General features: G+C 35.3%; 4 protein-coding genes across 8 annotated transcripts in view; 1 reads left to right on the top strand and 3 right to left on the bottom strand.

Annotated features, from left to right (window-relative positions):
- Positions 1-2389, bottom strand: part of LOC117103738 (protein turtle homolog A-like) — a 43749-nt gene extending 41360 nt beyond the window's left edge. For both annotated transcript variants that reach the window (XM_033244344.1, XM_033244345.1), the window contains exon 1: positions 2072-2389. In XM_033244344.1, the coding sequence (XP_033100235.1) occupies positions 2072-2189 (118 nt within the window). In that variant the 5' untranslated portion in view covers positions 2190-2389. The remainder of the gene's footprint in view (positions 1-2071) is intronic.
- A 2425-nt stretch (positions 2390-4814) lies between these two features.
- LOC117103737 (RNA-binding protein 7-like) lies at positions 4815-7354 on the bottom strand. The gene is made up of 2 exons (XM_033244343.1): positions 7152-7354; positions 4815-6822 (listed from the first exon to the last, which is right to left on the bottom strand). Exons 1-2 carry the CDS (start codon positions 7239-7241, stop codon positions 6085-6087), a joined length of 828 nt encoding a protein of 275 aa, XP_033100234.1. The 5' UTR covers positions 7242-7354; the 3' UTR covers positions 4815-6084.
- Positions 7355-7417: 63 nt separating this feature from the next.
- On the top strand, positions 7418-22799 carry LOC117103735 (Down syndrome cell adhesion molecule-like protein 1 homolog). 4 transcript variants are annotated; one of them, XM_033244342.1, is made up of 22 exons: positions 7418-7534; positions 9112-9505; positions 9624-9917; positions 10057-10190; positions 10299-10556; positions 10689-10842; positions 11078-11368; positions 11575-11666; positions 11790-11967; positions 12259-12393; positions 12599-12733; positions 13161-13472; positions 13697-13975; positions 14369-14623; positions 14928-15052; positions 15255-15723; positions 16144-16214; positions 16429-16642; positions 17012-17216; positions 17672-17899; positions 18297-18415; positions 19202-22799. In XM_033244342.1, exons 2-22 carry the CDS (start codon positions 9169-9171, stop codon positions 19612-19614), a joined length of 4698 nt encoding a protein of 1565 aa, XP_033100233.1. In that variant the 5' UTR covers positions 7418-7534; positions 9112-9168; the 3' UTR covers positions 19615-22799. The 4 variants fall into 4 exon arrangements, with proteins under 4 accessions (XP_033100233.1, XP_033100232.1, XP_033100230.1 ...); XM_033244341.1 differs by having other exon boundaries at positions 7418-7553; positions 17003-17216; XM_033244339.1 differs by having other exon boundaries at positions 7419-7534; positions 17003-17216.
- On the bottom strand, positions 21110-26419 carry LOC117103752 (death effector domain-containing protein-like). The gene is made up of 4 exons (XM_033244362.1): positions 26376-26419; positions 25372-25436; positions 24597-24941; positions 21110-24017 (listed from the first exon to the last, which is right to left on the bottom strand). The coding sequence occupies exons 1-4, from the start codon at positions 26417-26419 to the stop codon at positions 23647-23649; spliced, it is 825 nt and encodes a 274-aa protein (XP_033100253.1). The 3' UTR covers positions 21110-23646.
- Positions 26420-26567: the final 148 nt, after the last annotated feature.

Below are 26567 nucleotides of genomic sequence, written 5' to 3'. Positions count from 1 at the left end.
CTGTTGATGAAATTTTTTTTAATACTGCATGAATACAGAGGACTGGAATTAGGAACCCATATAAAAAGGTGACTGTATTTTAAAATACAGGTTCATGAATTTAAACTTAAGAATAGAGAATCCACTTGTAATTTGAAGCATTCTGGAGTAAAATCTTGAGGTCTCAGGGGCCAAATACAATGTGGTCACTCAACTCCAGTTTACACAACTCAATGACCTATTTAATGGTTTATAATGGGATTATTTTTTGGATTCTTAATTTTAGGACTCTGGTGAGTCCCTTCGGAATTTATCATCTCTGGTGACGTTTGTGTTTTCAGATGGTTTGGTAATGGCTATGCTAATAGAATATTAACAGTGTATACTCAAAATGAATATGGAAAATCTCATGAATTAAATATTGATTGAACATACTCATAACAGTGGTTTGATTCAAACATCAATATATTATTTTAAAAATAACCCTTGATGTATAATTTCTTTAAAGCTAACATACTTAATAAAATCCAATCTGAATACCAATGAAGATGTATTTAAAGGGAAAGCCAAACAATATAAGCTTTCAGTGTGCAACATACTGAGATAATTTAACAATAATATAGGCCTAATAAAATAATAAATATTGTATTATTCTTTAACTCCAATTTAAACCATTTTATTTAACTATATAAAATATATTTAAAAGACCTTTCAATTTACCTAACAAAATGAAATGCAATAATTCTATTTAAATATACACATGGATCAGTTAACAAAATGACTACCATCAGTAATATTTTAAGTGGTTTTTATTCACTACCATTTCAAACCAACTATAAAATTGTGAAAATTACTTTTACACCATGTTAATTCTTTTGTTGGGCTTCAGTCAAATATTATCCACATAATTATTATACTCTTGAATAACATGTTGTACAGTACAGTACTTGATTACTTGATAAGCAAAGGTAATTTAGCATATGGCAATTATTGTTAAATACAACTATCAACATAACAGATTTCATGCACTGTTACCTAAAAACCCAGATTTTAAACAGATTTAATACAAATGATTACAGCACATTTAAAAATAAAACTGTTGAAATAACGGCAACAATATTTCATATTTGAATTTGTGAATGAACAAAGAGCAAGTTCAGCCATGGTTTGATTCAAGACCTCCAAATGTACTGAGAAGGATGAAGTAAACTGTAGATGTATTCATCCTATCTTGAGTTACAAATAATGTAAACTGATTTGGTTGGATTAAATTGTACAATTTGTTTGTTTATTAAGCCAATACCAAGAAGGTAATTAAATTGTTTTCAAAATGGATTTGGCTACTGGTACCAAATACATAGTCTACCTCAGTTATTAAGTTTCCTATTCAAATGAGAGAACAAACCACTTCACAGCCCCTCAACAGTGCAAGCTAGAATGATACCAGCAGGCTTTTCAATATAGAGCAATCTGTAACCCTGGTTTCTCAGGTGCGAGGTTGAGGTGGGTGGGGGTGGGAGGGAGAAAATCGAGCTCAGTTGGTTATGTTGAATCATTAACTTTGTATGGTTAGTCAGTGACATATGAAAGTGGTCGGGAATGGCATGACCCAGAAGTTTTCACCCCAACCCCCCATCAGAAATAATTACCAGCCACCTCTCCTCACAATCAAGTCACAGCTTATATAAGAACTGATTAACAACAAACCTGGTAGAATAATTATCATAAATAAATTATTATTATATTATTATTATAATTATCTATATGATGATATGATTCTCATCTTGAACACTGATTTCAAACACCCAGAAGAGTTATCATCACTTGGGCGCTTTCCTTAATTGAAATCAAAGCCTATCCTATGCATATCGGGGCCTATCCACTCCACAGACGGTGAACTTAAAAAAAAATAATTCTACATTACAGACTCCGACATTATCAAATTTTAATATTACACAGAGACAGAGATATGAGTAACTTAGTTACAGTATCTATGATTCGTAAGTCGCTTATGTCGATCCCGCGAATTTTAAGCAGAAGATGGGTGGGTTTATTGGTTAGTTAAGCATGGAGTTGGACGGTTCAGGCTTACCTGTCGTTGTACTAACATCCTGAGCAGTTACTCCACATATAAGCAGCACACAAATCCACCGCAATAGCAAAGTTGTACTTCTTGCTCCCTCCATAAGTGCTAGTAAGCACGGAAACATCAACCTACGCCATTGAGTACTTCTCAACTATTTAAAGGCGAAAGAGCTGGCATATGCAGCACATTCTAAACAGGCACCGTGTTTGTCACTTTAAACTTCGGGAAAACTTGACAGATCCAGAATGGAAAACCACCAAACCGCAAAAACTCATTACTGTTTCAGCAGACTACTTAACCGCTCTCCAATTGACTCATTGATAAACATCCCGAAACACTTAGCCAATCAGTGAATGTCTGAGAAAGAGTCTCGACGACATAATCCAATCAGATCAGCTGTCTATGGCATTTTTAATAATAGAGGACGCTATTTCAAACTAAAAATTATTTTTTGACTATTGCGTATAACGTATCTCAGTTTCGAAAATTAATTTCAACTTTATTAATTTCTATCAGGAACAAACAATATTGTCACAAATTTTATAGCTGATAAAAGTTTTGTGAAAAAGGGCTGGTGGCCAATAAAAGTAATACACATCATGGGCCTAAATTTCGTAAACAGAGAGAAACTTCACCCACAAATAAGACAGTACCTAAATGAGGTAAACTGAACAAAATATCCTTAGTAGAAATCTTCAATGAAAAGCGAAAATTACATTTCTAAATTTCGTACCGACAGCCCATTCCGAACCGTTTTATTACTTGAATTCAATTGATGATCTGATAGATATTGGAGCTCTTATGTCAGTATGCTTATACGATATATTATGCTATTTATTCACACGTAACTACGCCAAAAATGGAACGATGCCAGATATTGTATTATATTTCATTTATTTTGCTTTTTTAGGAAAAAACAAAAAGTAGCTCCATTAGCGAAATGTAGATAGGTATATAAAACTCGTGAGAGTATTCAGAAACTAGGCCCTATATGAAAAAATTTATTTTAAAAAAATAATCTGACTTGTGTATGTAATGTACTAACAACAGAATTGATACGAATACTTGCAATTTGATGTCAATAATTTTAAATAGTGTAAAAATGACATCAAATTAACGGACAATTGTGATGTTCTGAGTGGCGTAACGGCTATGCTCTTACTTGCTAAAGCCAGGGGTGGCTCCAGCGGTGGCTCCAGCGAGGCCCCCCGGTCGGGGAAAGCTTCCCCCCCCCCCGTCGGGGAGAAAAAGCACAATACGTCGGGGAGAAAACAAATTATATGTATTTTCTACATATAGGCCTATTGGTAGACTATAAAATCGAATAAATAAGCCTTTATAAACCCCTTAATTGTCAAAATTTTCGGGGCTTTTCCCCCAGGACCACTTTCGAAGCCTTTTATTTGAAGCTCGACCACCCCCACTATGCTTTCGTCCTGGAAATCTGACCCCTCGTCGGGGCATCGGCCCCCTCGTCGGGGATTTGAAAAACCATTGTGTAATAAAATGCCTCCGACGAGATTCGAACGAGAATGATTTTTCATAGGAGGATGTTCCATCATGTCCTTATTAGACACTGTATATGCTGTCTCTTATACACATCTAGATGTGTATAAGAGACAGTATATATATATATATCGATAAAAACATTAAACTTTTTATTTAAAAAAATTAAGACCAACAACCACGTGAAACAAGAAATCAAGGCCAAGAGCAAAAGCGACACATGAGTATGATACATATGTTTTTGTCCATAAATATTTATCGATTGTAATTTGCTCGTTTTTGGTATTTAATGTACTGTACTATGTTTATTAGTGATATCTTAGTTAAGTATGCTTTTTTTGGGTTAAATCACAATACATAAACTTGTGATTTGTGATGTGTAAAAAAGGCATTAAAATACGTCCTAGAGACGTTAAATACGCCGAAGCTGCCGGAGTTTTCTCCTCTCACCCAATGGCCTCTGCGTCTTGGCCTCTAAAAGTTGGATACACGTACTCCGGGAACAGCTTTGCCACGTGGGGGCGCTAAACAAAAAAATGTCTATACTCTGACCATTGGTAGAATAATTAGCGATTTATGTTTACATTTGTTTTACTGCATTTCTGCATATTGTCGATTTTTTATCTAAATTTATGAATGTGCATTTAAGATGTGATGTTTAAATGGCTTCCAACTTTCATAGTAATATTGTTTCGTTTTCTTTTTTTTGGGGGGGGGGGGGTTTCAATTCAATTGTATTATAAAGTGAGTGAGTAGGCCCTATTAATTAATACCGTCAAACCTTAAATAGAAGTCATGGGCTTGTTTTCTTGGAATCCTTAGATGGGTTTCTTTTCAAGATGGGCCTCTTGTCGAGATGGGCTTTTTTTTTTTAAATTACCTTTGGAAACCAAAAATGGGAGTTTCTTTTCAAAATGAATGCTGTAAGTTTTGGAATTGCTACTTGGGCTACAATATTTCTTCAATTATGGAATTCAAAATTCTGTTTAATTTTTTTTTTTAACAATGCTAGTACAATAAAATTCAATTGATACTGACACGCTATCATAATCATCTAACATAACATTTGTCTGAATGTTAGTACTATCTCAAAAGTAGATCATATTATCTGGATTAGAAGCCCATGAGCTTCTTTTCGAGATGGGTTTCTTCTTGAGATTAAGCCCATGTGACTTCTTAAAAATAAATAATTTTATTTAAGGTACTTTATCAGTTTACAGTGCCAAAAATTAAACAACAGATCTTTATATGATACTCAGCCTTGGTTTATTTTCAAAAGATATACACAAAATACTAAATCTCTGCCCGCATTATTTTTTAGTTTTATGCAACAAATATGTGTGATTTGCAAATATATACACATAGGTATGTCATGTTTTATATCCATATATGGGCATGGTTATGTCACATTACACCTACTGTAAACCACCTACTGTATATAGGGGCAAACCATATACAGTACATGTCACACTAATCTTAAAATTATGTTATGGACAGATATATATTATTCCAAAAATAGGTTTTAGGAATATGATAATAGATTGTCATCACCTTTTTGTATAATCAAACCGAGGTAGTTGCTGATTAAAACAATTAAATAATAGACATCAATTTACTAAATTAAAAGTTACGTTTAAATAATAACTGAAATACATAGTTAACACCAGCATAAAACAGGACTGTCTCAACAAATTTTAAGCAAACTAGTAGTGGTTTTGGCATGAAGAATAGAAGAGTGTAACACTAACAGTGTAATTGTAGGACTATAGGTAGCAGAAAAGAGAGGCAGACTCTGAAAAACATTGAAAAATGTCATGTGACCTAAAGAAGCAAAAGGCATTTCATAAACATGTATAAATTACAGGTAAAAGTCAAACTGGTGCTCAGCAACAGAATTTAGAAAAAATGTGAAACTTTTAAAACAATGACAGAATTGATACAATGAATTAAAATAAACCATTTAAACACCTCATACTGTAGCTAGACTGAAAACTGTACAGTAACCTAAAATAAATAACAGGTATTATATTTGGTAAATTTTAATATTTATGTTCATTTCATTGAATTAAATATGAATTAATATTAAGAAAAAGTCATTTGTAAATGAAACTGGTAAACTGCTGTACAATTGTTTAAAATAAGATACAAAGAGTAACACAAACTTTAAAATAATACATTATTGCATAAAATTTTAAAACCAATATACATCAAAGCAGTGTTGTATTTGATAAAATTAATTGTAATTAAAAAGTTAATTACATAAAAAGCCCAGGATCATTAAAAACTGTTGAATCGTATTTCAAGCCATTCAACTCAATGTCCTATTACCCAAGTAAATGAAAGACCGGTACTTTAAGCCATTCAACTCATATATAGTACATGTGATTGTTTACAGTAAGTTAAATACATTGGCTATTACCCAAGTAAATGGAAGACCGGTGTTATTAAAATATATAGTTAAGTTCATCTTGCATCAGATAAATTAGTTCATTTCTAGATCATAAATTCTTTGACTACCTCCTATAGTGGTGTCCACCAGACCGTGATTCATGATGTTGGTGATGACCTCTACTGCCAGATGAATGCCTCATTCCCGATTCGGCATTTCGGCGCATCTGTTTCTCAATTATCTCCTGTGGTTCATTTCCATGTCGCATGTGATGACTGCGTTTCTTTCCACTAGAATTTCGTTGTTCATTTTGGCTTCTTCCATGTTGGCTTGACCTGTTTCCACCACCATTGTAACTTTGGTGATCTCTGGGATTAGATTCATATTCATTGAAGCTTTCTGTTCGATGGTACTGGGGACTACTTCTCCTGAAATCATTGTCATAGTTCTGATGATGTCGGTTATGAAATTGTTTGTCCATAAATTGCTGATGATTATTTTCAAAAAATTGGTTAGGATGGTTACCATGAAGTTGAAAATTTCCTTGCATTTGATGTTCTGAAAACCATCCTTGAGGTGGTAAATTCATATTTTGTTGATACTGCGGTGACTGCCCTTGGAAATTTGGATATGAATTTGAGCGTACATAATTTCCATGTGAAGGCTGAGGTTGCCATCCAGATTTTGATTGCGATTGCTGTTGGTGAATACTTCCTGAGCGAAACTGAATACGTAATTCTTTTTGAAAAAGTCTTGTTCCCTCCATGATATTTTTAGCGTAGGGAACGGAGACATCGTGTTTAAATTCGACAAAGGCAAATGGCTTGTCAGCCATACGCTTCACAGCAACTAAAGGACCAGCCTGAAAAATAAAACAAAGAATTGGTGTTGGTCTTGACTGACAATTATTTGTAAAATATAAAATAATATTGGGAGCCTTTCTATCTAGTAGGCCTAGCTAGCTGGCCAAAAGGTGATAGTGCTTTGATCTAACATACGTATGCTTCAGTCTAAGTACAAACCAAGGTCAGGCCTAGGCTATAGAAGGAAAATAGAGCCTAGGCCTGGCCCTATGATGGCTAACGAATTCCCTCAGATGTGGCACCCTACCAGTACCAAGCCTACCTAACTTCCTCTGTGTGAACCTGCGAACCGGCCTACCTAGCTAACCTTGTTACTCTGTTGTTTTACCTGTAAAAACAGTTCATAAAGGATATCCTCAGTCACACCAGCTTCAAGATTTCCCACATAAAGTGTTCTATCAGCTCTATCATCGTCCATTGTGTCAAAAAGGCAGGGATTTAGTGCTGTTAATAATTATGAAGCAAAAAAAATGTTGCGGAGAATTAAAACGAACAGGGGAATTTCCAAAAAGCAATGAAGCATGTGGTAAATACCGGCCATTACGTGATGAATAATCGCTGCAGACCGCTGCGGTACCTTTCTTACCTGGCACTTGAAGCTACTGCTGGTAACCTTTGACACCAATATCAAATTCAGCGTTCTCAAATTGCAAATTGTTGTTTGGGTTTGTAATCGATCTTTTCCAATGTATCAGAGAAGGAAGTACTAAGGTAATTCCGAATTCCAAAGGAATTTAATGATTTGTGTATGTCTAAGTATTAAATGTTATTATTTAACTTCTAGTAATGTGTTGTCTTGTGGATTATTCACCTGTTGCCAGGCACGCTGAGTGAGTGTCTGGGCTGTCTGAATCTGAAACAGAGCAGAGAGAGAGCCTCTATCATAATAAGCTAGGTCTTGGACTTCGCTTTCCCAGCTAGGCGTAGGCCCAAGCCTAGCCAGCTAGGCTTCAATGCCTGCCATACCCCCTTGCGGATTTATAGTAGGCTAGGCCTAGTAGTAGTAGTACGTGTAGGCTAGGTCTGGCCTAGCAAGTCCGTTTCTGTAAGGTTTCGGGTGACAAGTGCGAACATAAATCCAGAGATTGCTTTAGTTTCTGTAATTGATTTATTTATGTAATAGCCTAGGCCTATTATATCCTACTTAGTAGTCTACTCAGGCCTAGGTCTTAATTTAGAGCCCTAATCCATTCCTATGCTGTTAAATAATACAATAAGCAGAGTCTAGAGATCCCAAGTTGGAAAACCAAAAAATAGGGAGATTTTTTCGTGAAGCACTCACCTCCTGTAGCGACGCGCTGTGATGCCTTACAACGCTCTGTGCTGTAGCGATGCGCTGTGATGCCTTACAACGCTCTGCGCAACATGAAAGTGTTTACACAAAAAGAAAGAGTCAAACTGGTATCGTGAAATTTTCGGGATACTGTATTTTTAAAAATCGGGAGAAATTAATGAAAATCGGGAGGGCAGGAGACAGCCTAAAAAATCGGGACAAACCAGATGTGGTGCCGGGGGGGGGGGCTGGAGGAGAAAAAGCACAATTTGTTGGGGATAAAAAAAAAATATGTATTTTCTACATATTAGTAGACTCTAAAATCGATTAAATAAGCCTTTGAAACCCCTAAATTGTTAAAATTTTCAGGAGACTTGGGATCTCCGCTTAAGAATGTAAATTGTAAAAGAATATAAGACTTAATGTATCGTATGTTGACACATTACCCAAAAAAGAGCCAAGCTATGCACTCTGGGAAGAATATGATTATTACTTTTTATGATGGTTCCTCCACACATCAAGCATTTTCATTAAGGATGTAGGCCTGTGGCATACTGTACTGTGTATAATTTCATACAATGTCTTGTCCCTTGAAAGTGAAAAAACATCATAAAAAATCAATTGAAATATTTTTTTTTTTCATTCTGAAAAAAGATAAAAAATTATGAATTTGCGTATATTATTATATAACAAAGAAAAAGTTTAAACTTAGGTGCTCTGAAGGAACCAAACACAACATTTGGACACACAGGAAAATGATGCTATCAAGCAAAGGGAGAGTATAAAGAAATTGCAACCCGCTTATTTTGAAATTAATTACATTGATTTTCATCTGGATAATGATTAAAATGATAATAGGAACACAACGCCAGTGACTGGTAATAGAAGTCTTTCTATCATTTTTTGGTATTTTTCTATGTTATTTTATTGACATATTGCACAGTATTGTTTATATTTTTGCCTTTCCACTTGACTTTTTTATTACCTCCTAAATTAATTAAATTTTTTCTTTCAGGTTACTATCAAAATGAAGTAGCCTGTTTAGTAATGGAGCAAGAACTGAGTAACTAGGATGGTCACCCTTGACAACAGATACTTTATCCAACTTTCACTAGTCTTGACTATCATTACAAAAGCCCTCCCTCTACAGTTCGTGCAGGAACCATCTCATCTTGTTGCCATTGAGCTGCAGCCTGTATGGTGGCACTGCATAGTCAGGGGAAACCCTGAGCCTGTTGTAAGCTGGCTGTTCAATGACCAGCCTATCAGAAGCAGTATCTTTGAAATATTGCCCAATGGAACGCTACATATTGTAAGTGTGATCCAAGATGCTGTTGGGAACTACAAATGTCAAGCAACATCTGGTGCAGAGACTATTACAAGTCAAAGGGCGTCTCTTAGTTTGGCGTGTAAGTGCTAAATGAACTTTAGGATTTTGTTTTGACAATTGCCAATGATCTTTTTGTAAGTTATATTACATTTTGCTATTTAAAAATCTGAGACCTTTGACATTTTTTCCTGCCACAGTTCTAGCCGAATCATTTATTACTCAGCCAGCATCAGTGACAACAAACACAGGCCAAACGGCAACTTTCCAGTGTAGTATTAACAGTAATCCACCGGCAACAATATCGTGGCAACTTAATGGCGCAGATCTTGTGCAAGCATCTATCACCACGACAACCATCTCTATGGTGACATCAAGTAGTCTGACAGTGCTGTCACCTAATCATGAGGATATGGGATCATACACTTGTACTGCAGAAAACATGTTGCTACGGTTACAGCGGATCAGTGAATCAGCTACTTTAATCTTAATTGGTATGTTGTGATTGGATAGAGTGGCTAATACTAAAGAATGAATTGAAGTTAGGAAACACTAGGCCAATGAGAATTGAGAAAAGAGACTGTATAAGGCAATTAGTTATTCTTATTCATGTATACATTTTCATACCTATAGGACGACCAGGATTTCTCCGGCCACCTGATGGACAGAGTGCTCCTGAAGGTCAAAGTGTAACATTTTCCTGTATCACCATTGGAAGTCCAGCAGCTACCATCCGGTGGCTTATGAGTAGCGGTCAACAAATCCAGGTAAGAGTTTTTATTTTGTATTGTATGTTATTGTATAATTGTTGTATAACAAATATTGAACATTAATTTCAAAAATTACCACTGAAAATATTGGTTTATTTTTTTCAGTCTTCCGGACGCTTTTCTGTCACATCTTCCACTCTGACTATTGTTGACGTCCAGCAATCAGATGCTGGATACTACACATGTTTGGCTGTCAACAGTTGGGGGGAAAACAGTGCCTCTGCACTTCTTGTAGTTGACCCACCCCTACAAGGGGTTACTCTAACTCTCCGTCCAACTGACCAATCTGCCCAAGTTGGCAGCAGGGTGACATTCAAATGTGAGGCTACTGGGAGTCCAGCACCCTCTATAGTTTGGAGCAAGGTATGTTTTCTTACAGTATATCATCCATCTTTGTTCACCACAAAACCTCAAATTTAATTCAATTAACTGAAATGATTATTTAAACATGATTAAATTGCAATTGCACATCTTTGTAAATATTATTTTTTTAAGGCTAGTGGGATCATCCCTACCGAGAGAGTGGAAGAGCCCAGGCAAGGCTGGCTCCGGCTCCTAAATCTTGTAGAAGAAGATGAGGGCGTGTATGTGTGTACAGCAAATAATGGGTACACTAGCCGAACAGCACAAGCTCATCTGATGATACAAGGTATGTAAAGCGTAAAACTGAAATGAAATAAGAATGAGGTCTTGCATGGAGGGAAAGAGTATGTAATAAAGGAGAGAGATAACAATATTTTAGTTGAAAAGAAGATTTTAAATTACAGCATCTGTAACCGTACAAATTTCGTACTTTTTATAGACAGCCATTAATGTTTTGATACAGAAAAACAAGACATACTGTATTTTATTTTAAAAAACCTTTTGTCTTGACTGTTAAATAGTTATTCCTGTAATAACAACAGCACCAGTAGACGCTACTGTAGTGACAGGGATGCCTGTCATGCTACACTGTCAAGCAAGTGGTAAACCAGTCCCACTGATCACATGGACCACACCTGGCCCTGATAGAGCACCTATCCAAGCCCCAAGTACTGACAGTCAAAGTGTTCAGGCTCTGGGCAATGGATCGTTGGTCATTATGGCCATAACAAGTGACCAATCAGGAACCTACACCTGCAGTGCATCCAATACAGTTGGGACTGATACATCTTCAGCCATAATAACAGTACAAAGTAAGTAAGCCATTATTGAGTTTGTGACAACAGTTTTTGTAAGGTTTGTTTCTCAAACGTAGTTTTGATAAAAATTACTTGAGTATAGGTAGGTAAACATTACCAGTACCAGTAATTGATAAAGATTCTAATGATATTGACTATTAATTTCATCTTCACACCCATATTCCATATTGTTTTCTGTAACAATATTATTGGTTTTGTAGGCTCACCTGTATTTTCTGTCTGGCCCTCAAATCAACAAGTTGTGGAGGGTGATAGAGCAATGTTGCAGTGCAGGGCTGAAGGAAACCCTCAGGTGTGTAAAACTTAACAATGATAACCATCAGTTCTTCAATGTAACACTAGGTTATCTATAACATAAATTACTATCTCCACACTATATGATTAATCAGTTTTTAAATTTTATCCATTTTCACAGATCACCTATTCCTGGTTTTACTTAGGACAGCAGCTAACTAGTGACCACAGCTATGAAATCTACAGCAATGGGGACCTTATAATCAACAACATTCAAAATAGCCAGGAGGGCATATACACATGTGAGGTTTCAAATCTACTGGGCAGCGATCAGGCACAGCTATTTCTTACTGTTCTTGGTAAGTATATTGCTTGACTCAATCTAAAGCCAGACACACACTGGTCTGTGAGAGTGTTTGACGATGCGATACTGTCCACTGAGTGTCAGTGCCAATCTAAGCGGATAATGTTTAAAAACAATCCATCTTGCACGCATCATTCATCACATTATGTTCTTCATAAAATCGCTTTAAACATGACCATCAGCGCAATGTGTGCCTGCTTTAACCCAGTCAGTTGCTCTACCTATACTGTACTGCTCACCAGCTTACCCAACATATATAGTAACTTAATTCTGTATCAATTTTCAGTTCCTCCTCTGTTCAACGTACGGCCTCAAGAACAAACTGTGACACTGGGGCAGTCCTTCCGATTGGATTGTGTAGCATACGGTGATCCACGTCCACAAGTATCTTGGAGGAAGGATGGGCAACAGCTGGTTTTAGGTAAGGTGTCAAAATATATTAACAATGCTACTAAAAGAATTTCAGTACTCAACAACTGTTGTAGAAACTATCTGCTCTTATGGAATATCTGGCTCATGTGGGTAAATTGGGTAAAGAGCTTGGGTGTACTGCCCAATTTATTACCAAAAGGACCCTACTTAAAGTAAGACTAAACTAAAGTTTGACATCATTTATGTCTTTTCAGTAAATAACCTGCAGTTGCTGTCTAATGGTAGTGTCATGGTGTTCAGTGCTACCCAGGAGAACCTAGGTACCTATACCTGTGTTGCAACCAATACCGCCGGTTCCAACCAAATCTCTGTCAACATTCTAACGATAGGTAAGAAAATCACAAGTTGAACATTCTGTATTGCAGTATGTTGAGTATTACTCAAGAGAAATATGATTCAAAGAACCTTCTAAATAACACAAGTAAAAGCATCGATTTTCTGCAAGAAGGGAAGATAGGTAAAGGAGGCAGAGCCTATGTTCATGACCTGCCAATATCGTTCTTACTTGTGTCCTGAGTAACACTTTACTTTCAGTAGCCTTGTGCTTCTGATAGGATGTAAAACCGTTGGTCCTGTGTGCATGATTGCTCATGGGTTCGAAAAGGATCTTGGTGTATTATTTGGAAAAGTATAGATTGTCTCCTGGTGTACTAAACAATTTAAACAGCACAACATTTTTTTTAATGATGATGAACACTTAAGGATTTACTTTACATAATTTTCACAGCTAAAATACTATATTTTTCTTGTAAATAGATATTCCTAAATTTATAACCGCACCCACCAATGTGACAGCCAATCAGGGAGACCCAGCTTCTTTAGTCTGCCTAGCAACTGCACGAGAGAGGCCAATCATCTCGTGGTACATTTCAGATGCCAGTGGCTCTGAATTAAGCATTGTTGGTATGGGTGACTCAGAGCTTAATATTCCGGGTGAAGACACATACATCTCGACTAGTGGCTCATTGGAGTTTGTGTCTGTAAAAGAGATTGATAGTTCTTTTTATAGATGTGTCGCAACAAACTCAATAGATGCAATATCGGGATTGGCATACTTGGCTGTAAATTGTAAGTAACAAAAACATTTTTTGGTATTATGCATCTGTATATGTTGTGTGTCATTTATATTATTATGTACGATTATATAAATGTTCATAACCAAAATGATTATAAAATATGAAATACAGAGACTATATTATGTCATAATATCCAAGTTATTTTACTTCATTTACTAATTATTTTAGTATGGTATTATTCTATAAGAAATTAATACATCATAAATTTCTGTTTAGTTCCACCAAGAGTTTTTCCCATCGACCCAGTCACATATACACAAGATTCAGGTACAGAACAGCTTCATCTAGAATGCATAGCAGAAGGAAGGCCGACCCCACATATAGAATGGATCCTTCCATCAGGACAACCAGCCACAAGTGACATCAGTATCTCAGGAGTGCAGGGGTCATTATTAATTAGCAACCTAACAGTGAGTGGACACCATGGTGAATTCACCTGTCTTGCTACAAATGAACTTGGGGTGGCCAACCGATCTGTGATGGTCACTATTTTAGGTGAGTCGTTAGATATTCTGCATTATTTTTTTGTCATTCAACAGCAAGTGACTTGCCAATATAACAGGATGGAAGTGATGGCTCTACCAACTCAGTATTTTGATGAGTCTAGGGAGTGGAATTGTCTTTTATCTGTCAGAAATATTTCTTCTGGTTTTGTATGATTTGAACCCAGGACTCTGGGATTTAGAGGCAAGCTTCTTAACAACGAAGCAACAGCTTCATTATTCCAGTTGTTTTTTGAAACATTTCATCCGTTATTAATTGTTGAATTTTATAATTCATCATTAATTTCTTTTATTCTCTTGTCATGAATGTCTTTTTCTTTATATACTTGATAATAAAATTATATATGAAATCAACCCCTTTTTGTGTTTGTGTCTTGCAATGTAGGCCCACCTGTTTTAACCAATATTCAAATCACCCACCAAGAGACTTCAGTTACGATATGTTGTGATGCTATTGGATCACCTGATCCCACTATAGCGTGGGAAGTAAATGGAATTCGACTTACAGGCTCTGGTATTCCGAGTCATTTCATAACACCAGAGGGCGCTCTAGTTATACAAGATCTTGATGAAATTGAATCTAATGAATATTCATGTATTGCTCAGAATTCAAGAGGTAGTGATCAAAGATGTTTAAAAGGTAAGAATGAATTGAATATTAAATACTTCTGGAGTAACGAAAAATGGTGAATGTTGCCTTCTGTTGATGACCATATGTTTGCATCTGCCATGTGGTTGGTTCAAAAATAGTAAGGTTGGCAGGAAATTGACATGAACAATTTGAGCTTTAATGTTTTACAATTATAAAAGCATACCTGGATATAATATATAATTCAAGATACAAGTTTGCTTGTTTCAATTTTTAATCATTTTTCTTACATCAGAGAGCCTGTTATCATAGCCAAGTATACATTTTCATGATGTCATTTCATTTTCCTCTTCAGTGCCTGAATCTCCAAGTCCCCCAACTCTCACTTCCATTTTATCTACCTCAGTGGGATTGGCTTGGAGCCAACCATCCTCTGATAGTGATTTAAGCATCACAGGCTTTAGAGTATTATATAAAGAGGTAAATACTCTGCAGGTATTGCATTTACAACTCATTACATGTAGTTCATTTATTCATAATTTTTGTTTAATTCTGATTAATTCTTAGTCAAATTAAATTAACAGTTTAAATAGGATGTCTGTGAAAAATGAGAGACTTTGTATTGAGATTGATGTATTTTCCTATTGTAAATTGACTTATTATTTAATTTATTTACATTTAGATCCAAAGCAGTGTGTATATTGAACTTTCAGAACACATTGTTCAACGAACGTACACAGTAAAGAATCTTACACCGTACACCAATTATATCTTCAGTCTGAGATCTGTTAATGATCTTGGGATTGGACCACCGAGCGTCCCTTCCACCCAAGTTACCACCAAGCAAAGTATACCATCCAAACCGTACAACCTCAATGTTGTAGCACATGCAAATTCCTTTACGGTTCGCTGGCGAGAACCTGAAGAGCTGAACGGACCAGTGGAAAATATAATTTTTGAGCTACGCCACCGAGTGAATGGTTCCTCAGTGCAGGAAGCTGTCGTCCAGTTTGAGAACAATCCGCCATTAGAGACGTTGATTGAGAATCTTGAGTATGCAACGTATTATGAGATACGTATACGTGCTGGGAATAAGGAAGTGTACGGATGGAGTGAATTTGTAACACTTTTTGCTAAAACTGAATCAAATGGTAAGATAAACGTGATGCTGCTTGATCCCTCATTGGTAAACTAATACATTAGTATTTGACATCAACGTCTAAGACGCTTAATAAACTGGTACAACCCTTTCACCAATTGCAGGTTTTTAGAGTTTTGAAAGACTTATTAGAAAAAAAACAGTTAATAACTATTCATAACTTATGTTAATAATAATGCTATTTTACAGTTAAAAGCATTTTTAAAATACCACTGAAAAACATAAGTTTATCATAAAATCATTTAAATATTGAAAATGTTAGATATTTACATAGTGATTGTTTTCAGAAGTTCTTTTATATAAATGATCTCTTAGGACATAAATCCTGATGATTTAGCTGTTGTATATTGGTTTGTTCATGAACTGCATTACTGTACTATTTTATTATAATAAAATTTCTTTTGTTTTATAGTATTAACATTAATTGTTCAGGGGTTACAGGTTACTTCATATGGATCAGATGCAGTTAAAATCTCATGGACGGTAAGTATTTATCTCTTGTTTAAGTGTCCAGGTAAATTTGTTTCTGCTAATGCTCCCATTTAGTGTACATGAATATTATCTGGCAATTTATTTTTACGCTACAGTGTTACCACACAGAATGTGTAGTGCTAAAAGAGAGCGACTCTTATTAAAAGATTTAAATTGTTAAGGTTTTGATCATTAATATAACATCTTTTATTGTCTATTTCCTTAGGCTGTGGAAAATTCACTTTTTGAATCTTATTCAATAAAATATCGACGTCTAGCCACAAATGAGACATTCATATTGTCAGAACCTGAGCCCACTGCCAATAGTAGGATTATCACAGGCCTTGAGCCGAACACTACGTATGCCTTCAAGATAGCTATATGGTCCTCATCAGGAGGAGGTCTATATTCAGAGGAAGTGATCATTACAACTGATCCTGGTGAGTTGTATTTCTCACAAATATCATTGCCGTTTATAAATACAAACTCATTACTTTTAATCCCTTATAAAAGCAATGGTACTGCACATGATACAGTAACACAGTATGCATAACAAAATATTTCATGCATTTGTGCACCCAGGAGTTCAAATTTGGACATGCTATGATTGTGCATTGAACATTCATTTTCATGGTACGAATGGTATTTAGCCATGGTTTCAGTAAAACCCACTATGTATTTAAATCAAATGAAGGTACATTTTAGCTATAAAAAAAAATTACACTTATCTTGGTTAAAAATAATTCAGTGCTAACACATTATATAAAGATGAATTAATTTAAAAGCTTTTTTTTTTCTAGGAGGATCAGAAGCAGAACAGGGTCAACAAATGGGTGGTAGTTTTAGCAATGAGCTGCTAGCAGCAATTGTAGTGGGTGCTGTTCTATTCATTGTGCTTGTTGCCGTTATTATCTTTGTTGCCTGGCGAAGAATCCGGTCAACACGAACTGGTCACATCGCACCGTACGGTAGAAGAAGGAAAATGATACCAGACAAATATTGGATCAGCAATGGGTAAGATTCTTAACTTTTGGAAATCCAAAACTAATTTGCTTATTCTATTTATCAACTTAGATATTTGGTAACAAATAGTTAAGTTATAGCAGAACCCCTTTGTAACTCAGCGAACACCGCATTCCCTATGTTCCGAACCTTGCATAATCCCCTGCCCTTGGTGTACCTTGTGTTTAATGTTCAACTCCTCAACTTGTAACAACATTCCAATCTGTTTAACACCCCTCAGCACAGACAAATAAAAGTATCAAGATGTGAATTCATATCATTATCATAGATTTACCTTTCAGGTATTGATCAGGGGATTGTTGTTGCCAATGTCTAACCTCTAACCACACTTACTATTCAAGAACTACTATTATAATATCAGAAATTAATGAAAATGATAAAAATATAACTTGCAAGTAAATTTGCATAAATACAAACAGCTCATCAACTTGTTTGGCATTTTTCAGCGACATGTATGGGGATACTGGTTCTGACGGGTCGATGGGTAGCAATGATTCGGGCCGGGCTGGTAGCTACAACGTCAACCAGGGTTACAATCCTGACGAGAGTACTTTATCCACTGTTTCTCAATATGAGTTAAGAGACAATGGGAGAAAGGTGATGAAGAGAAGAAGTTGGCTCACAAAGAAACGCAAACTTGTACTGGAAGGGAGAGATGATATACTTTACAAAAAGTAAGCAATTTTCAATTTTATGTAATTAATATTAATGTAAGGAAATACAATGCTACTTGAGAAGGTACAACAAAACAATTGTGTTCTCATTTATTAGCTGCTCTGTTAGTGGGTTTGGTTGTAATTTTAACCTTAAAGCAAGGGTTTTAATCCCTCACTGTACTTAATGTGTTTTTAAGAAGGCACTTAACTCTCTCCACCCACTAGGTGCTATACAAATCCATATTGATTGATTGAAAACTGTGAGCTCAGAGCTTTGGTTTTTAACCATTGTATCCATTGTTTGTGATTTGTATTTAATGACACTTATGCTGTATAAATATGTTTCTTAATGATGCTTGTCATTGTTGGTAATGAAAATTGTGACAATTTCCTCCCAACTATTTTTTCATTCCAGCCCTGATAATCCTGATGTAGTTCTCGTTGGGAAGGCAGTAATTGCGGACACACCAGATAGGAACGAAGATGAAAACAAAGACCCGCCATCACTTAGCTCATTTAGTGACAAACAAGAAGGTAAAAGTGTTTAGATTTAAAATGACTTGATTATTTCATGAAGACTCAAACCTGAGGATAAAGGCTGTTTTCCACTAGGTGAATGTATTCGATAGTAGCCAGCTTTTGGGACAGTCTCACACAATTTTTCTAATGGATCCACAAAGAATGGTTTCACATTTTTTAAAATAGGTCAAAATTATGCAATTTCATGCATAAAATGAGTCTTTTGAAAAATTGGTCAAAATGTCTCATATTTAGCCTAAAATGGGAAAAATTTTAAGAAAATGGGTTCAGATTTTTCATATTTTTGAATAAAATGGCTCAACATTTAAGAAAATGGGTCCACCCTCATATTGTCCCATGCTGTTTGAAAATCCTGGCTACGGCATTGATAGAAGCATCCGTTTGCTTCCTGAGCTCTGGTTGGTTCCGCATATTTTTGCTTTGCAAAAAGTAGAAACAGTTTGAACTACTGATTTCGCTGAAGCGAAAAACCCCCTGATAAAAATGTAATTGTGCATAAACTGACGCTTTCCATTCCCGCGAATAAATTTGCCTAGTGGAAAACAGGCCTAACGTGTTGAGAAGCATGTTTGGAGCAAGGGTATTATACATAGAGGGGTAAACTCTGAGGAACCATCAGTTAACCATTTTTATAATAATTTATTGGTGGCCCTGTACAAAATAATTTTGAGAAAAAAAAGTTCAAGGAAGGAATTTCAAAATATATTATTAAAACAAGTAAAATTATAACTATATTTCTTTCAAATTTTTAAATATTCAACAAATATTTTATATATGCAGTGGCAACTAAATCAGATGATAATGAACATAATCATAATGTGAATAAGGAGGAGACCTCAGATAATAAGACTGCTTCAACTTTAACCCAACCTATATTTCCAAACACGCATGTTTATGGACGCAAGATCATCGACCACAATCTAGCAGCACGCCATCGCCTGGAGCAGACTCACAGGAAGATAAAGGAGCGAGCAGAGCGTGAAAGACAAAAAGTTTTGAAAGCAGCACAAAAGAGTATGGATCGTGCCGAGAAGGAGGCAGATAAGCACCGCCGGAAGCAAGAGAAAAACAGAGAGCATTTACATGCTAGTGCCGAAGCAACGACCAGCAACAGTTCCTTGGACAAGAGTGACACAGAAGTGAATTTAGCTTCCATGTGGCAACGGCAAACTGAAGAAGCGGGTTTATATTAACTCGTTTGAATATCAAAATTTATATTGTAAATATCCAAAGCATTTTTAGACTTACTTGTACCATTTTCACCTTTTAATTCGTAACAAGTTGTAACAACTTTGATCTCCCGAGATATTTTCTTTGTTCATGCGCACAGTAATCCAAACCATGTGAAATCTCGGGAAAATAGTAGGCCTACTGTAGATATCTAGAGTAGGCTCAGCATGCCCGACATTAATTTGTTCTCCATTGTCTGATGGCAGTACGAACGCATGCGTACTGAATAACAAGGCCTGTTTTTCTTCCAAGATATCGCAGGGATTCCCTGCGATATTTTGGAAGGTTTTACATGAATTTGCTTTCACACTACACAAACCTGGTTACAACTAGTTACTATTTGAGAAGAATTGGCAGTGTGAAAAGGGTATTATGCTCTGTCCACTCTATCAAATTTTATATGTGTGATGCCCTGTGTGATTATCATGATCATGATAATGCTGCACCCAAATATGGGCATATCACATTTACTTGTCACATAAAATGTCATAGTGTGGACAGACCTTAAAGTATGAAAATAAATAAATAAATGAATCTTGTGTTAAAAAATAGTAAGAAATATTTTAATATTAGAAAATTACTGTATAAAATACTATAGTGCTCATATCCATTTTAAAAAATGATGTTATTTTTCCGAAATATTAGACCAAAGTATAAAACAACATATTTAAATGTATTGAATTATTGATTAGTTTCAAACATTTTAAACAAATATTTTATTTATAGAAGTATATCACCTTGATACTATCTTATTTTACTACAATAGAATACATACAGATAGGAATGTAAACTAATTTTCATTTGTATCAATCTAGTATTTTCCATGTCAATGCAATGTAACACGCTATTCCAAAACTATATTACAATTTTTCAAAAAGATGAGTAACAATGTATTTGGAGATATAACATTAATTTTTATTCATTTATTTATGTTGTACTGTATTGTTTTGCTTTAATTGTACTGTATTACCATTCAAGTTAGCATGTGTGAATGAATGTAGTGATTTTGATTCAAATAATTAATGTACTAAAATGTAAAACTGGTAAAAATAAGTAGTAATCATTGCCTATATTGCCTATATATTCTTTGCCTATTCTAACTTAGATGATGTTTTTTAATACATTTGTGCTTTGTTATTTATATTTAGTAATGTTAATCATGTGAAATTGTTAATAATTGCATAATTTCTGTTGCCTGATAGTATAGTAGTATAGCAGGCCTAGGAAATGTTTAATTGCAACTGCACCTTAGGTATTTTATTCATCATATAGAATTAATAGGAAACATATGGCAACTTTCCATTACTAGTGCCTAGGTACATTAATAAGTATAAGCTTGAATCACTCTTTTAATTTGAAGTCATTCCTTAACTCCTATCAAAATTTATGTGCTATATTAGTATTGTACTGTATTTACTTGGGTATAATCCCATCGCCTTGTATACAAAATTGGGCTGATTTTTTTTGGGGGGGGGGGGGTGAGAAGAGCAAACAATAGTGGGTCTGAGACTAGGGTTAGGTTCACACTAGAGCCCTAGTATCCGGATTGGGAGCTAACTGTTAGCACTAACCATTAGCACCCGTGTGAGAACGCCTGATCGGTTAGCGCTAACCATTATCAGAATCTGGATATGCTAACAGCGAGCGCTGTCAGTTAACACAGGGGTGGGCATAAAAATCGTTACGAGGGCCAAAGTGAATTTTCAATTTAAAACCGAGGGCCGCACCACAATTTTGATGTTTCCAGCGACCTTCCAAAAGCATTGCCTTTACACCACTTTATTCTTAGGTTTAATGTTACTTTTTACATATGATTGGTGTCGGATCGTAAAAAACAAGGTGTTTTCTAGCCAATGTTGCTTGGCAGGCCGCACACATAGGGTTTTTAATTCATTGTCGCAGGCTGCAAAAAAAAAACCTTGTGGGTTAGCAAGTTAAGCGCGTTTCTATCATTAATTAATCACATGTATGCATTTCTAATTTCCTAATGGCCAGTGATCCCATCATCATCTTGATATCTGGATTGGGGATTTTCTTGTATTAATGCAAGGGCGAGCGTGTATGTTATTTATGTGGATCCTGCTAACCGTTAGCTGGTGTATGTGAACATAGCCACATTAAGTGTAGAATTTTTATCCCCAACATCTGAAGACGTGTGTGCTTATACCACAATTAGTGTAAAGCTTCTATAGTATCTGCATGGTGATGTGCTTAATCGTGTGATATCATTAGTGTGTGATGTCTTCATTGATGTCATGTGTGAAATCATTCCGTCCTTCGTGTGATAAAATATCCAAATTTAATAATCGGCTATGGTTATTGTTCCAATTGGTGGGGCTGGTTTAATGCTAACCTTAAACTATCTTTATGCACTATGGCATGTCGGAAGAATGCCCATTTCCTTAATAATTAATTTGCTTGTAATGAGCGTAACAACCTTCTTTTTATACCCATTCCGTCCATTTCTTTTTTGATAACATTTCCATCCAAAGCGTTATCTACTATTGTACCTCTTTAGTCATTGTGAGTAGGATATATTTATTTATAATAGCATAATAACAGCCATCTTTCAAGACGAACAATATTGTTTTAATTATTCTTCTGAGAATTTATGTATTTTTAAATATCAGATTGTTGTGTGAATATAAAATACTAGTATAAATGAAGCAAAATTAAGAAAAAAAAAATTATTACCATACTTTTTTCAAACAGTGCTGCCATATTATGTTACTGTGAGCAACCATGAATATAAAACTGATATGATCAAATGTTTGTCATGTTCAGAACTGTTACGTATTTTTTAAACATATAATCATGAATTGTACAGTAATGATAGTACAGTACATTAGTCCATTAGGCTTTTTTTATATAAAGTAAATAAATTTGGCTGATGTTAATATTTTGAGTTGTCTGTTAACAGTTGCATTTCTATATAGATATACAGTAAAACCATAAAGATGATGATCATATAGAATGCCTTTTAAGATGCCTTACCAAATGTTTTCCATGTTCAGAACTTTTATGTTTTTTTAAACAGATTATCATGAATCGTACAGTAATGATAGTACAGTACATTAGACCATGGGGCATTTGTTAAATACTGTACATTAAAAGGATTTTTTATATAAATAAATTTGGCTAATGTTAATATTTTGAGCTGTCTGTTTACATTTGTTTTTTGATTAGAATTAAAATCATGAAGATGATGATCATATAGAATGCCTTACAAGGTGCTAGCCATGTTATACCAACCTTGGTGCAAACTTTTTGTTTCCTGAGTTACCTACTGCACTAGGCACAGACTAATACATTCAATGCCACAACATCCCACTTGGTACCCATTTATACTCCTAGGTTGGAAGACAAAATTTAGGTAAAGTGCTTTGCCCAAATGTAATTATCCCCAAATGCTGGGTTGAGGACCTGAATTGTAGTCAATTCAATAACCACTCCCAAAATCCAGCACAGTATCTGAAGTTGAATAGATCGCTGGAGTAAGTTGATCATACAGGTAAAACCGTGACAGATCATCATTATCTTATCAAAAACAAACCTTTAAATCTGACCTCCTTATATGGGCCACACAGCAGCCTAATGGGCCAAATGTAGGTATGTAAGTAAATTCATAATTCTTTGGCATTCAAATATCATGGCCAAGTTTGTTTATTTCATCCTACAAGGAGCGACTTGCCGCCAACAAAGAAATAAACCATATAACACTCTATAAACTAACAAGTCTCACTACTATTATAAGGCCTATGTTAACAACCTTAAGCTGCAGCAAAAATGTTCATTTAAAATACAGCCACACTAGCTGACTTATTCAGAAGGCATTCTAATAGTTCGAAAGTTTTTTTTCAGGTAAAGAACATAACAAAAATATGAAAAATTTGTCCAGTTACTCCAGCCTCTGAATATGCACCAACCGGAGTTTATCATGTGATCAAGTTAAACTGCCTAAAGGTACCTCTGTAGGATAGTAGTACAAGTTTAAATCATAATTCCGAAGTCAGGTTTTTCATGAGAGTGTTGCGCCCCTTCTCGTAATCCTCCTCGTCGACGCTAACTAGTAACCGAATTGCATTATGGCCAATCTCCTCCTTCAACGCTTCTGATATGAACACGCTTTTCAATGCTTCAAGCAAGGCTCCATTGGCATAATCCCTCCAAAAGGCATCCAGGTAAGTGATTTCTGAGAATTTAATATCACAAACAATGGAGCCAAGGTCTCTGGTTCGTAAGATCGTGCTAGCTTGTGAGAATAACTCAAACTGCTTTTCCTTACGGTGTTGCTTGTTGGAGTGGATGTGGTTATGTAGATCATCGTCATGGCGAACATACTCCGCCCGCACTCTAAGCTTCACATCTGAGTTAAATAATTTTTTATAAATCAAAAGGGTTACTCGTTTGTTATATATTGATATATAATACCTATTTTGCTTACAAATTTGGATATGATTTTGTTAAATTAAATTTATAATACATGCGTGCTACTATAAATAAATATAAAAAACAAATTCAAAAAATTGAATTAAAAACTCACATTTTTAAAAAAATTTCTGGCAAAGAGGAGCCAAACCAGTCACCCCTAGCAAATCGTGTTGCGGAGATAAAGGGCAAAACATATTCGAATGTACCGGTATATTTTTTTCCCCATTTTCAATGTTAAAACAACATTTAACAATTTGGTGATGGCCTGAAAAATAGCTGAAATTTTAACTTTGAAGGCTGATTTCTTAAATACTCTTCTTTAAACAGCTGTATATTTAAACTCCTGCAACTTCATAACAAAATGTCAGATTTAAATGATTCGTTTACCATTTTATAACTTTCACTTTACTGCTGAACTTTGTATCAATAACTAAAAGTCAATTTTTGAGAGGAGTGACTGGTTTGGATGGTCTTTGCCACATTTTTATAAGCAGCACTTAGAAACAATAATTACCGCAGGTGTGAATGACAGCCCTTGGCAAAGAATCTTCAACCTTTTCATCTTGATTTCTACAACCTTTGATTTTTTTCCCTGAACTGTCCTTAGAATATTTCCTCCTTTTCATTGGAAATTTAGAATTTTCTTCTAATTTCCTCTTCTTTTGGTTATGAGCAAGATTGTTTTTGGTACAATTTGCATTACAACAAATTCCATTATCATGTTCATGTTTCTCTTCATACGTTTCTTCATCTTCTGATGATGATTCTGAGGAAGAGGTATCAGATGACTCATTTTGATGAGATTCTCTTGATCTCACTGATGTCTTTGTCAAGTAATCATCCACAGGATCACCTGAAACTAATGTGCAATAATTATTATTCATCAATTACAGAAATTAATTTATCATAATAAATATAGAATTTGATAGTATTTGAATATTGAATACTGAAAATTACATAATGTAGCCTGCAACATGTGCCCGAGACTCTGAGCACCACTGAGGACTGATTTACTTTTGACACTACAAATAGGTTACCTGCATCATGAGCTTCTCCAAGCCACTAGTACCAGGGAGATGATTTTTTACATCTCCCTGCTAGTACTAGCATCATAGAATCTCTAGAATAGGGTCTAGGCTAGCCTAGGCCTATCCTTTCCCCTTTTGGTTCCCCCTGTTTTTTTTTTTTTTTTTGGTTCCCTTATTTTTTTTTGGTTTTTGTCCTTTTTGGTTTATTTACTTTGAACAGGTTTGTCCCACAATAGTAAATGATATGATATAATATCTTACTTGGGCGATTCTTAACAAGAGACACGAGTTTAGTCAGGTCATAGCGACGTACATATATTTGACTTCTTTTTACATTTTGATGACGTCATCATGGTCAAAAAAATTGTTTTTTCTGACCCCCTCATTTCTCTTTCTTCAAAACGTTGATGAGCCCATATAATCTTAACCACTCGTCATTTTTAAATCATATTAGGTGAGCATAAGCTTCAGGTCAAGGTTAAATGTTGTGTGCCTTAATTTTACGTTCGCGCTTTTTATCGTGCACGTACGCGTGCGTCAACATTTATATATGCATATAATCATGAATATTTTAAATCAGTTATAGCTCCTTAGGATGAAAGGTGACCCCCAATTTTTATTACATAATCTGAAAGCACATGAGTTGTAGATACGATTTTTTACTTCATAATGGCTGATCGGACATTGTGACGTCATCATATTGCCATTTGAATTAAAAAACTGAATTTTTATTTATAATGCCATTATGTTTATATTCGTTTGAACGTATCTCGCTTATTCTTGATTGATTGTCTCCCACCTGTTAGTATGTTATAGCTAAATCAATTCTCTTTAAGACGTGTCTCTTTATTTTTCATTTTGATCACGTCATCATGGTCAAAAAGAATGAATATTTGGAGCCCTTTTATCTCTCATTTTTAAAAGATGTGCACAAATAGAAAAGAGTGAGGGCGGCAGACTGTATTTCGACGCTATCAGAAAAATATATATAGGTTATATGAAGGGAAAGTTCGTGTGGCATTACCGACTAACAGGCGGTTTTAAATACACTTGACAATGTTTAATTTCGTGTGCTATTACTGTACACGCACACATGGTGACGTGCGTGTCTGTTAAAATTTGAAAATTCTCCATATTACTATTCAGATAGTTTAAAGAACGTTTCGGGTCATTTTCGGCATTTCAAAACTTTCCATAATTTACCCGCCGTACCTTCATTTCCACGCACACAGCACATACTAAAGCTGGAAATTACGCGTTGTTACTTATTTTGTGTTCCTGAGAGAGTCAGAGTCACCCTTTGTGACATTACCGTGCTCACGGGCGTCAAGACGTGCGTATGCGCATGCGTAAGTCTTTTAAAATGCTCAAAATTATTCTTTTTTTTAAAACTAATTACAGCATATGTTAGCATATTATGAAACTTTTCAATCAGCACCGCGCGCGCTTCCTGATGG

This window comes from Anneissia japonica, unplaced genomic scaffold, assembly GCF_011630105.1.
Source record: "Anneissia japonica isolate Jap-2015-1 unplaced genomic scaffold, ASM1163010v1 scaffold287925_len434832_cov202, whole genome shotgun sequence".
NCBI lineage: Eukaryota > Metazoa > Echinodermata > Crinoidea > Comatulida > Comatulidae > Anneissia > Anneissia japonica.
This window is presented reverse-complemented; position numbering and strand designations above follow the sequence as displayed.

Coding starts and splice junctions, on each gene's coding strand:
- LOC117103752 (XM_033244362.1), bottom strand. CDS start 26,419: ATGTCACAAAGGGTGACTCTGACTCTCTCAGGAACACAAAATAA. Junction 25,437..26,375: donor CTCTCAGGAACACAAAATAA/GTAACAACGCGT, acceptor AAATGTAAAAAG/AAGTCAAATATATGTACGTC. Junction 24,942..25,371: donor TCTTGTTAAGAATCGCCCAA/GTAAGATATTAT, acceptor ATTGCACATTAG/TTTCAGGTGATCCTGTGGAT.
- LOC117103735 (XM_033244341.1), top strand. CDS start 9,169: ATGGTCACCCTTGACAACAGATACTTTATCCAACTTTCACTAGTCTTG. Junction 9,918..10,056: donor AGCTACTTTAATCTTAATTG/GTATGTTGTGAT, acceptor TCATACCTATAG/GACGACCAGGATTTCTCCGG. Junction 14,624..14,927: donor TGATCAAAGATGTTTAAAAG/GTAAGAATGAAT, acceptor TTTCCTCTTCAG/TGCCTGAATCTCCAAGTCCC.
- LOC117103737 (XM_033244343.1), bottom strand. CDS start 7,241: ATGGACGATGATAGAGCTGATAGAACACTTTATGTGGGAAATCTTGAA. Junction 6,823..7,151: donor TTTATGAACTGTTTTTACAG/GTAAAACAACAG, acceptor TTTATTTTTCAG/GCTGGTCCTTTAGTTGCTGT.